Genomic DNA, 12,214 nt, shown 5'->3' on the forward strand with positions numbered 1-12,214 from the left:
GGACGCCCTAACCACTGGGCCAAAGTCCATTTCCCTGAATCCAATTTTGAAAGAAGTTCTGATATGGGCAAAATGCTATCAAACAGCATCACATGCTACAGAGAAGTCTTTCATGAAAGGAAGAGTCAATCAATGTAGCAAATTCCACTATTGTCTTATTTTAAGAAATTGCCACAACCACCCCAGCCTTCAGCTTCTACCGTCCTGATCGGTCAGCAGCCATCATCACTGGGGCAAGACCCTCCACCAGCAAAAAGACAACTCACTTGCTGGAGCTGAGATGATATTCAGCATTGCTTAGCATTTTTTTAGCAATAAAGTAATTTTTTAAGGCAATTGTTTTTTTTTTTCAGACATAGTGCTACTGCACACTTAAGAGACCATAGTATAGTGTAAATACAATTTTTATATATACTTGGAAACCAAAAAAATCTGTGACTTGCTTTATTGTGATATCCACTTTATTGCAGGGGTCTGGAACCAAACCCACAGTATCTCTGAGGTACGTCTGGCCTCCATAAGACAAGTCGAAAGAAGACAGAACTCCCATGTGCTGCAGTGAGTTAGAAATTTGGAAATACATTTATGTTCTGTGGCTCCCTCTGGCATTTCTCTCAGATTCTGCCCTGGCATTCTCACTGTGCTTTCACCAGGAACACACTCTCCTTCCTGGTCTTACCTGCTGTCCCCCAATAATGCCAACTGTCCCTGAAGTCCAGAGCCCCCAAGGGATCCTGGGCTTCTCTGGGCCCTACAGTTCAGGAGAGCACGCAGTGCCCAGTCTAACCTCCAAGTTAAAGAGGAGTGAGGAATTTCCTCCTGGCCTGGACACCATGGGAGCTAAGAGCTACCCCCAACCCTCCAGGACGCTGACCTGGGCTGCAGGGATGGCAAACCGGCTCCCATAGTAGGGACAGGCTCGTGCCTCCTTCCCAAGGGTCACCAGCTGCTCGATGTCCTTCACCTCCACCAGGATCTCATCACGGAGCAGCTGCATCTGCTCGTAGCTGTAGAAGGGACAGGCAGCCATGCTCTCCTGCCGTCTGCGCTTGGGCTTCTCTTCCTCAGCTTTGTTCTTCTTCTCTGAAGGTGGTTCAGGCACAAAAGGAGGAGCGACAGAAAACACAATCACTGTCTGTGGGTCAAGCCTGGGTTCTCTAATGTAAAGAACATTCCATGGGTGGGGCCTATAAAACCCCCTAGGTGCTGCTTTTCATGGTCTCATTGTAGTGTTCTGGTATTCGACTTTGCGTTCTCTAGAAAAAGCCTACAAAGGCATTCTGAAGTCAGGGTTTCAGACCAGGCTGACCCAGAAAGCAAGGACATTCTTCCCCAAGGGGAAAATCTTTCCAGAAGGAAATATTATTTCTTTTTAAGATACTGCTTTTATTTCCCACGCCCCCAGTCCACCCCCACGGCAGTTCCCGTCACTTCCAGCCCACCCCCTTCTTTCCCAGGGCTGTCCAGGTGACGACGACAGTCCCAGGGGCTCTCCTCCCCAGGGGCTCTCCTCCCCAGCTCAGGCTTTGTGGCAGGTGGCTACCATGTCTGCTTCTCTGCATCTCCATGCAGCGGTCATTGATAAGCTGCACAGAACCCAGGTTCTTCACGTCTTCGTTTACGCAGAGGTTCTAGGGATAGAGGAGAAAGAAAAGAGTCAAAGGAATGGCGCAGCTGTCATGCTCGCACCTGTGCGCCCCGCTCTGCCCTCCTCCCTTCCTCACTGGGCCAGGCCAGGGAACGGTCTGATCCTCTCCCTGCTCCACTTGCCTCAGAGCCATTTTCTTTCCCTGCCTGGACAAGGAAAGCAAAGGGAGGGGGACTGGTAGCTGACCCCTGCCTCTAACTACCTGCCGGGAGCCAAGGGAGACCAGCCGGGTTTCCTTGCCAAAGGGGCTCTTCTGAACCTCGTGCACAAACTGGGCCAGCTGGGAGTGGGTCCGGCTGCAGTAATAAATCTGGTCAGAGGAAAAGAGGAGACTAACATTCCACAGTGTTCTCTGCATGCTGAGGAGTGCTATCCCTAAGAGGCTGAGGGAATAGGGAGAGTGGCCTCAAGTGTACGAACCTGAGGAGGATGACTCTATCCCATATCAAATCTCAGGGGCCCAGGGACCCCATCTCCCCTCAGGTCTAGACGTTCAAGAGCAACCCACCAAATGTAACCCCTTCCACTGGTCGTACTCCACCTCTAACCCAACTGCCTCTGAGGAATTGGGAAGCTTAGGAAAGAATATGTCCCCAAGAGATGTTTCTTCATACGGCAATGACTCCTGATATTCTGAGGGTTGGGGAGGTGGGGGGACTGACTCACACTCATCGCCCAGGGCTCTGAGGATGGGGTGGCCATAAAGCAAAGAGGGGCAGAGTTGAATACTCTCCTTCGCTAAGATTCAGAAGATGTGAGAACAAGAGAAGTAAATGAAAAACAATGACTCCCAACAGGGAAAACAAAAGTCTTAAATGGATGAAATCACGTATTTTTAAATTTGAGAATTGTTCGGAACGACACATACTGTAAAGTACCCCATGCAAATGAAAATACAAATGAGGAGAGGAAACATGCCATCACAAGTTCAAGGGGTAGAGGGCTTGCTCTGTCCTGCACCCACACCTCCCACCACCAGCCAAGGGAGAGAGAACCTGTCTGAGTCTTTGGCCCTGGATGGCTGCTCCTTGATGTCTTGGGCACATAAACCCAGGCAACCCTCCCAGGAGAGGTGTCCCAGGGCGCCCAGCCCAGCCTGCTACGTGAGCGAGGAGAAAGTGCAGGGGGTTTGGCTCTGGCAGTCATGGAGCCTGCACTGGCAGGAGGGTGAGGGGCAGCTGCAGGGACCTGGCCTTCTCCCCAGGGCTGCAGGGCCCTGGGCTCAGGAGCGTCTTACCTTGGTTACATGCTCCTCCTCGAGGTCCTCCTCCTCCTCAACTCTGACAGAGAAAAAAACGACCAGAACATTCTTCCTCAGCAAATTCAAGCCAATTAAAAAAGCATTCACTGAGTGTTTATCATGCGCCCCCGTTAGCCCAGGATGTCCAATTCCATAAGAAACAACTAAGGTGTAGTCCCTTTCCACCAAAGCCACCAGAGCCAAAGCCTGGGCTCTGAGCCTGGAAGGAGAGAGAGCCAGCAATGGGGCCGACAAAAGCAGCCGAGGTGTGCTTGTTCACCGAACAAGTGAACACCCCACCCACCCTAACTGGACAGACGCCAGCCCTGTCCTCTCCGCCCCGCAGGTCTGGGGACCAGGGGAAATGGGGAGAGAACAGACAGAAACTTGGTGGTGGTGGCCACCAGCAGTCATCGGAGGCAGTGCTCCCCGCCCCACACCTCTACACACTGGACTGCTCTGGGTTCCCCAAGGAAGCTTGCTCTTCACCGTCCTACAGTCTCTGAACATGCTGTTCTCCGTGCCAAGAATGCGCTCTCCCCTCACCTCCTCTTCCTTCACTTAGCCAGCTCCTGGTCAGCTTGGCGGGCTCACCATAAACACTGCCTCTTCCAGGAAGCCTTCCCTGGATCTCCCCAATTCTGGCTGACCTGCGATACACTCCGTCAGCATCCTGCACCTGTCTTTTGTAATATTCATTCTATCCAAAGTCCCTTTTCTTGGTCTACCTCCCACCCCACGTAAGAATGTAATGCCCACAGGAGCAGGAACTCATCTGGTTTGTTCCTTTTGATTTCTCGGGGCCCCATCCTGAGCCTAGCACGCAGTAGGAACTCCAGGTCCACTTCCCAACAATGAGCAAACAAGGACCAGATCACCCTCTTCTCTCTGTGCCTCAGTGTGTCATTTCTGGCATGGCTAAGAACCCCTCAGTCACGGGGTGCAAGGTCGGTTGACCCTGCATTTCACAGCTTTAAAGTTCAGTCGATATTATCTGTCTTGGTTCCTGAGAATACATAATCTTTTTACAGATACACTCTACCTACACGATCATCAAATGGGATAAAATGAATTCCCCCCCCCCACCTATTCATACAGTGATTAAAAAAGGAGAGATGCCAACAGCCTGGGGCTATTAGAAGAGGAGCTGTTTACAGGGCTAACTGCAAGGCCAATCAGGAACTGTGTCCGAAGGCTCGGACTTAACTCACACGGCACCCGCTGAAGAGGCTCAGCAGGACCTAGGTGGGAGGCTGGACACGCAAGGACACAGAGAGCAAGAACGTGGTGGGAATTAGGGGTGTCCTCAGAGAGGCTCGTGTGTCTCTGATCCAGGACTCTGGAAGGTGTGGAAGCTACTCTGTAGGACGACAGCTCTTGGCCAGACATCAAGCACTTTGTTTTTCTAATATTCACCAACTCCACTCAAGTTCTTTATCTACTCCCCAGAGGGTTTTAAGAGGAAGTAAGTAGAAGAGGAGTGGGAGCGCAATCTTGGTGCAGGTGGCAAAGGTGGATGGTGCCCCTCTGCCCGAGCTGAGCGCATGAAGCAGGCAGGTCAAAAGCTTTCACTCTAGGCCAGGTCCTGAGGCCGGGAGCAGGAGCAGGCCTCTGTCTCTCCACCCTCCCCAGCGGCAGCCCATCCACCCTCTCTCCAGGGATCCCGGGAAGTGCTTACTGAAGGCGATAAGGCAGCAGCTACTCACAGAGAGGAAAGTTGCTAAAGAGGCAGAAACCTGCACAAATGGGCTCGGTTTCCTCTCTAGAAAGCTTTAAGAAGAAACAGAAGAAAGCACTGTAACCTTCCAGTACCACCCTGGCTGTCACTGAGAGGACTAAAGGGGACATGGCCCAAAGCTGTGACAGGCAATGGGGGTCTACTTGCACAGTGCTTAAACATTCTCGAGGCAGGCAGTCGTAGACCATCTACCAACACAATGAAAATTACAGACCCGCTCTTATAGAAAAAACACACCTACACAAACTTTACAAATTTCACAGGGGTCACAAGCCCCCAACAGGCCATCACAGACCTTTGACTCTGACATTTTGGTATTTCTGAAATTCTCAGTTGGCATTATACTAAGAGATTGAAAATAGCCAGTGTTTGTCCAAACAAACTTCTATTGAGTGCACTGAAATGCTAAACACAAGGTCAGCTCTGAGAATCTAAAAATGAAAAAGATGGGGTTTCCACCCTGAAGAAACTCAGAGCCTGATGACGGCAAGGAGAGCCAACAAACTAAAAGGCGGCGTAGCATGAGGCATGAAACCCAGGGAGAGGGGCTATATTAGTCAGCCAAAGGGGTACTGAGTACCAGAATTTGGTTGGTTTTTATAAAGGGTATTTATTTGGGGTAGGAGCTTACAGATACCAGGCCATGAAGCATAAGTTACTTCCCTCTCCAAAGTGTCTATTTCCACGTTTGGAGCAAGATGGCTGCTGACATCTGTGAGGGTTCAGGCTTCCTGGGTTCCTCTGGGCTCAGCTCCTTTCTTTTCTCTACAAGGTCAGCTGTAGACTATTAGGTGAACAGTTTTGTCTCTCTCCCTGGGGCTCCAGCTTAAGGCTTCAGCATCAAACTTCAACATCAAAAACCCCTAACTCTGTCCTTTGCCATGCCTTTTATCTGTGAGTCCCCACCCACCAAGGGACTCAACGCCCTAATGACGTGGCCCAATCCAAGCCCTAATCATAACTCAATCATGCCTAATAACAGACCAGATTACAAACAGAATCCAATATCTATTTTTGGAATTCATAACCAATATCAAACTGCTACAGGGGCCGACAGCCCCAGGTGAAGAAACAGGCCAGGAGGGAGGTGCGTCTTGGGCGGAGGGAAGAGCACAGGCCAGTTCTCAAGCATGGCACCCTTCGGAAGAGGTGGGCGGCCGGCAGACTGGGAAGAGTGGCCACAGGTGAGGCTGGAGGCTACACTGGGGCAGACTGTGAAGAGGCATGGTTTCCCATGTGGGTACCAAAGAGTGGTGGAGGGTTTTGACCACGGCGTCAGTGAGAAATGGGACACACGGGGACCCGCAGTCACCGCAGCAGGGCAGGAAAGACCCCTTCCAAACTGAGTGCCTCAGAGGCCCGAAGCTCCGGAATGCCTCTGGGGAAGAGCCACTGACTTTAAAGCCAGAGTAGCCTTTCCCACGCCCACATCAGGCCCCACTACTCCTTGTTCCAGACCCTCCACAGCCTCGCTGCACTGAGGAAAACATCCAGATCCCCACACGGACTGCAGAGCTGCACCTGCCTGCCTCCTGCCTCTTCTTTTTCTCTCTCTCATTTGCTCTTTGCTGTCCTCTATTTGCCCCTCAAACACACCAAATTTGTCCCCGTGTCGAGACCACTGTAGTCACAGGTCTCGGACTAGAACTCTCGTCTCCCAGGTCTTTCCACAGCACCTGAGCCTGCAGGTCTCGGCTCAAACGTGCCCTCCTCAGTGGGCCTTCCCTGACCTCTCGGCCTACACTTGCGCCCCACTACTCCATCCACCTTTTATTTTCCTCACAGGTAAATGTGCTAATTTCACTCCATGCTCCTTGTTTTTGTGTTTACCATCAGTCCCCTCTCCTGAAACGTAAGCTCCCTGAGGGCAGGGGCCATATCAATCTTCGTCATCATGGCACCAGGGACAGGGCCACACTTAGCACAACCATGAAAGGCATTTGTGAAATTAAAGCATGAATGGAAAGGACCATCTCAGATGCAGGGAGTGTGGTCTGGAAGTCACCCAGCTATTACCTTGGGTGTCTTCTAGTGCACCCTGCAGATTACAGCTCATGAAGTAGAAACCTGCAAAGCTTCAGGTGAAAAACAAAACGTAACACTGGCTAAGGCTCCTGTAACAATTTACATCCCACATTTTACACAGTGTATTTTGGGAGTTAGAAGCACGGGTTCAAGAGCCAGATGGGCAGGGCTCAAGTCCCAGCTCCTTCACTTACTGCTGTGTGGCCCTGCCCAGGGCGAGCACCTTGCTGTGCCACAGCGTCCTCATGTGTGACATGGACAGACGTCACAGCCACCACTGGGCTGCTGTGAGGAAAACTGACCTCCGGCCTGTGGAGCACATAAAGCAGTGCCTGGCGGAGAGTGAGGGCTGGCTGTCAGTCATCCTCGTTAGCACATCCCAAGGATGACCTGGCCTGGAGAAGAGCTCAGAGCCAGAGGGATGGCTGGCCTGTCCCCACCAGGTACCAGGAGTAACAGAAGAGCCTGCCACTCCTTGGGCAAAGGGACAGTGCTGCCCCCTTGGAGCCCCTGCCAGAGGGCTGGGACAGGGTGGGAGGCAGCAGGAGCAGCAGTCTTACCCACTGGCTGTTCTTTTCTCTTCATCACTCTCATATTCAGCGAGGACCAGCTCCTCCTCGCCAGCTTCCAGCTGCTCAAGCCCCGCGCCTGCGGCCAGCATCTCCTTGCTGAGGCGGAGGAGATTCTCAGTTTCTTCTTCTTCCTGTCTCTACATGGAAGGGTTGGAGATGGAAGAGAGAGAAATCTCAGTCCAGGTGCCCCCACCACCTCAACAGAGACAGCCTCCAGGCCCCAAGGACAACACACATGCACCCCTGCACACAGGCCTCGCTACTTCACTGGAGAAGGAATCCAAGCTCAGGTTTTGGAGCCTCAGTTCAAGCCGCCCTACGACTGGGCAAGGAGAACTCAGCTGGTGGGGGTCAGAAAGCAGACCACCCGCAGGCGCTGTGCCCCGGGCCGCCGGCCCTGCCCGGTGACACTCACCAAGCGCTTGGCTGCGTACTTGAGCTGTGCGTTGTGGCGGATCTGCTGGAGGCGTTCCTCCCGCTTCTTCCTCCTGACCTGCTCCTCCTAAGGGGGGAAGTGGCCACAACGGGAACTCCTGCAGGAAGCCCGGAGCCAGGCCTTCCCAGGCGGCTGCCTGCTCAGCCCGTGCCCTGCCTCCCCCAGTCCCAGCCCCGCTGCTCGCTGCAGATGCCGTGTCTTCCCTCCCAATGTCACAGTCTCAAAGTCATTCCTTAAGTGAGCTGGCGGCCACTGAACCACAGTGCCAAGGGCAGCAGGTAGCTTGCTTCCCCAGGGGATAAGGAACGGGAACCGCCAACTCCTTGTCAAAGGCCTGTTGACACCCAACTCAGAAACAACAGTAAAAGGGCAGCACCAGTGACTCCAGAAAGTAGCCAGGATTGCTGAGAGGCACTTCAAGGCAAGGAGAACACACAGTGTCTAGACCTCCGAATGGACCCAGAATAATCGCGCAAGTCCCGTGGCCGAGGCCACTCCCATGCCTTGTCACCCAGATAACCACCTTCAGTCGGTCTACCAGCTCCCTTTCTTCCTTCCTCTGCACAAACTGAGTGACCCAGTCAGGTTCTCCAGCTGTCCCAGGGGTGCCAGGGGTCTCCTGGCAGGAGGAGGATGGGGGCGGGTCCTTCCCATCAGTTGAGGGGACGGTTCCAGTTTCAAGGAGGTGAGCCTCTTCTTGACGCTTCTTCTGTTCAAAGTCACGGAGCCAGGAGAGGGCCCCACAAATGAGACTTAAAGATTTCCCCTAGAGGAAGAAAAATGGTTTTCAGAAGTAGAGGATAAAACGAAGGTTCCCAAATGACCTTTTCTCATTTTAATAAAGCCTTCAGAGAAGGTCTGGCTTTAAATATTAGAGGACACTCTAAGACCAGCCAGGGAAAGGAAAGGAAAAAGAATTAGCAATAAAATAGCCAGTAAAAATGGGAAGGAAGAACTATCAATCAGGCTCAAGAAGCAGGAAAAGGCATCTTAATTTGCTTAAGTATACAGCTCACTGCCCCTAAAAGAAGTTAAAGTGGTTTATCAGATTACATAACAGTACAGCGACTTAACATACTTGGAAGAAGAGGAGAAATTAGATAAATATCCCCCAAAAGAATTAAGGTAAAAAAAAAAACAATAAAATCCTATATACTTGCTAAGCGGGGATCACGAATTTGGCCTTAAATTTTAATCCAACCTATGCACTGGCAGAATGACCAGTCACATTGGTCTTAGTTTTGAAACTTTTTAAAAAGCAAACCAGGGAAGTGGATTTGGTCTAATGGATAGGGCGTCCACCTACCACATGGGAGGTCCGCGGTTCAAACCCCAGGCCTCCTTGACCCGTGTGGAGCTGGCCCACGGGCAGTGCTGATGTGCGCAAGGAGTGCCCTGCCATGCAGGGCTGTCCCCGGCGTAGGGGAGCCCATGCGCAAAGAATGCGCCCCGTAAGGAGAGCCGCCCAGCGCGAAAGAAAGTGCAGCCTGCCCAGGAATGGTGCTGCACACACAGAGAGTTGATGCAGCAAGATGATGCAACAAAAAGAAAACACAGATTCCCGTGCCGCTGACAACAGAAGCAGACAAAGAACATACAGCGAATGGACACAGAAAACAGACAACTCGAGGGGGGGGGAAAGGGATAGAAATAAATAAAATGAATCTTAAAAAAAAAAAAAAAGCAAACCAACTGCTCCTGATTTAAAGACCTAAAAGGATATTCCCCTCAGTCCTTATAAAGACGCGCGGCAATGAGTTTCACAGGCTGCTGCTTCCAGCGTCTGAAGGCCGCGTTACCTCGGTGAGGTTCTGGAGCGGCCCACGCTCCCCTGGTCTGGGCGGTCAGCAATCTGGGTGTCTCAGAGCATCCAGAGCAGGACGCTAACCCAACCCAGGCTTGACCAACTGCAGCTGTCACGTGCTCATGTTTAGGGAAGGGGAGCAGCAGAGCACAGGGGTTGGGGCTCAAATACCAGCGCCGCCACACGCTGGCTCAGTGAACCAAGGCAAACCTCTCTGGGCTCGTCTCCACATACACAGAAATGGGAGTAACAGTAACATTACCCTCTTCGTAGAGTTGTGACAGGCATTAAATTAACCCACATAACATAAAAGCTAATGGCTGTGCCAGGCTTACAACACCTGGTGCACAATAACAATTGGTATTCGTTATTATATTTGCTATTATTGAATAATAATTTTAAAATAATTATTTTCCTTGGATGAGGGCTGCTTTCATCAGATACACCAAAGGCCCTGAAACAGAATGTTTCCCAAGAATGGAAGGATTACATATTTTCAGGAAATTCCCATGTGTACCATTTCCCTCAAGTTTTGATCGATACTGAATGGGAGAGCTGCAGACAGCACCCCCTGGCAGGACCAGGGCGGCCCTCGGACGCTGCCTGTGATGTGGGAAACCATCACCAGCTTCAGCCATTGCCGAGCCAGGGGCAGGCGCGACGTCCCCCTGTAACAACGGCTCAGGGACAGATGCCTCGTTACAGAGCCAGGACCTATGCTTGGAAGCGAGCTGCAGGAGTTTCTGAGGTTAGGGCCAAGGTTATGTTCCAAAAATACCCGTGGGTACACTCTAACACAAAGACAAAAGGAAGACTGAAGCCCCACAGTTCTATATCCAGTAATAAGGCCCCCAAATTTTCAGTTAGGCATTATACTAAGTGAAGGAGACCAGACACAGAGTACTATATATTGTATGATTCCATTTATGTAAAATGTAAATATAAATCAATACATAAAGATAAAAGGAAATTAGGTGCTATGTGTGACTGAGGAAGGAATAAGGAGTTTGGAGTCTTTCTTTTTGAAGTAATGAAATTGTTCTAAAATTTCTAAAATGATGAATGAACACACCATTGTGATTATATTAAAAGCCACTAATTATACACTTTGGATAGAAAGCCAGAAACAGCAGTTATGTACAGTGGGGGAAGCACAAAGGGATTGAGAGGGGAGGAATTCTGTTTGTGTGTTTGTCTGTTTTTTATTACTATTATTGATATTAAAATAATGAAAATGCTCTAATAACAACTGAAGTGATGAATGTACAACTGTGATTATAGCAAATACCACTGATTTTATACCTTAGATGAACTGTATGCTTTATTAATATGCATCAATAAAATTTATTAAGAAAATTGATAGTTTGGAAAACGTTAAAAGTATGTATAACCAAATGCTCAGTTAGTCATGAATTAAATTTAGTAAGGCACTCACAGAATAGCTAGCTTTGAGCAATGTTGTTTTAGTTTCTCGGCTGCTGAAACAAACACCACACAATGGGCTGTCTTAACAAAGGAATTTCTTGGCTCAGGGTTTCAGAGGGTAGAGGCTGGCTTCCTCCTGGGGTCGGTAACTTCTGGCTGGCTGCAATCACGGGGGCTCCTGGCTTTTCTGTCACCTGGTAATGAACATCATGGTATCTTCTTTCTCTTTGGGATTCCACTGACTTTCAGCTTCTGGCTGTTCCCATGGCTTCTCTTTCTGTGTCAACGCCCTTTGTTTATAAGCCATACTGGATTAAGGCCCTTCCTCACTCAATTTGGGCACACTTAATAATACCATCTTCTAAGGTTCTATTTACAAATGGTTCACACCCACAGGACCAGGGGCAAGGGACCTGAACACGCCTTTTGTTGGGGACAGGTTTCAATCCCCATGTACCATCCAAGATAGCACAGTTATAAAATGCATGCCAAGGCAGGTCAACTCATTCATCCTGAACTCCTACAGCAACCTGTATTTCTTTTTTGGTCGTGGATCCCTCTTGAGCATCCAGTGAAGGTTTGGGAACCTATTCTTGGGAAAATGCCCAGAAGCATGGACTCCGGGAAGCACGGACTCCAGGTTCTACAGTCCCTGGAAGGCATGGTGGGCACCAAGCTGGGAGATCGGCTTGACTTGGCGAAATAATGAAAGACTTAAAAAGGTGGGTCCTACAAGGTAAAGAGGCACCATGGGCAGTTAAGGGTGGAGGGTGGGAGGGACTGGGGGACCTGGGCATCCCAGGCAAAGGAAGAGCACATAACAAAACCTCTACTCCAGGGAGTAAAATGGCATGGCAACAGAGCACCAACAACAGGAGAAAGAGCTCTACTGGGATGTGACTTAGAAGATGCCAGAACATAAAGGGCAACTGAAGTCAAGGGTATAGGTGAAATCACCCAGAGAATGTATGGAATGAAAAGATGAGGCCACAGGACATCAACAATTAAGAGCTGTGGAGGAGGAGATGGGTAATGGGCAGAGGGCTGAGACAGAGAGACCAGAGCAGGCAGAGAGACTTCTATGGTGACTGTCATCTCAGGAAGCCACTGGAGGGAAGCTGATATGGTTCAAGCAACTGGGCTCCTGTCTACTATATAGGAAGTCCAGGGTTCAATGCCCAGGGCCTCCTGGTGAGGGCAAGCTGGCCTGTGTGGCGAGCTGGCCCACAGGAGTGCTGGCCTGTGTGGAGTACGTGCACGAGTGCTGCCCCAGACAGAGAGCTGGCACAGCAAGACGACACAACAAAAAGAAACACAGGAGAAATA

General features: G+C 50.5%; 1 protein-coding gene across 9 annotated transcripts in view; it reads right to left on the minus strand.

Moving 5' to 3' along the window:
- DDX11 (DEAD/H-box helicase 11) overlaps nt 1-12,214 on the minus strand; it is a 56,687-nt gene that overhangs the window by 16,125 nt on the left and 28,348 nt on the right. For 8 of the 9 annotated variants that reach the window (XM_012526489.4, XM_058282583.1, XM_004461842.5 and 5 more), the window contains exons 4-10: nt 8,183-8,425; nt 7,639-7,725; nt 7,212-7,360; nt 2,886-2,928; nt 1,851-1,958; nt 1,544-1,631; nt 875-1,083 (exon numbers count right to left, since the gene is read on the minus strand). In XM_012526489.4, coding sequence (XP_012381943.2) covers nt 875-1,083; nt 1,544-1,631; nt 1,851-1,958; nt 2,886-2,928; nt 7,212-7,360; nt 7,639-7,725; nt 8,183-8,425 — 927 coding nt within the window. The remainder of the gene's footprint in view (nt 1-874; nt 1,084-1,543; nt 1,632-1,850; nt 1,959-2,885; nt 2,929-7,211; nt 7,361-7,638; nt 7,726-8,182; nt 8,426-12,214) is intronic. The other variant, XM_012526490.4, reaches the window with a different exon arrangement.

Source organism: Dasypus novemcinctus, chromosome 20 (genome assembly GCF_030445035.2).
Source record: "Dasypus novemcinctus isolate mDasNov1 chromosome 20, mDasNov1.1.hap2, whole genome shotgun sequence".
Lineage (NCBI taxonomy): Eukaryota > Metazoa > Chordata > Mammalia > Cingulata > Dasypodidae > Dasypus > Dasypus novemcinctus.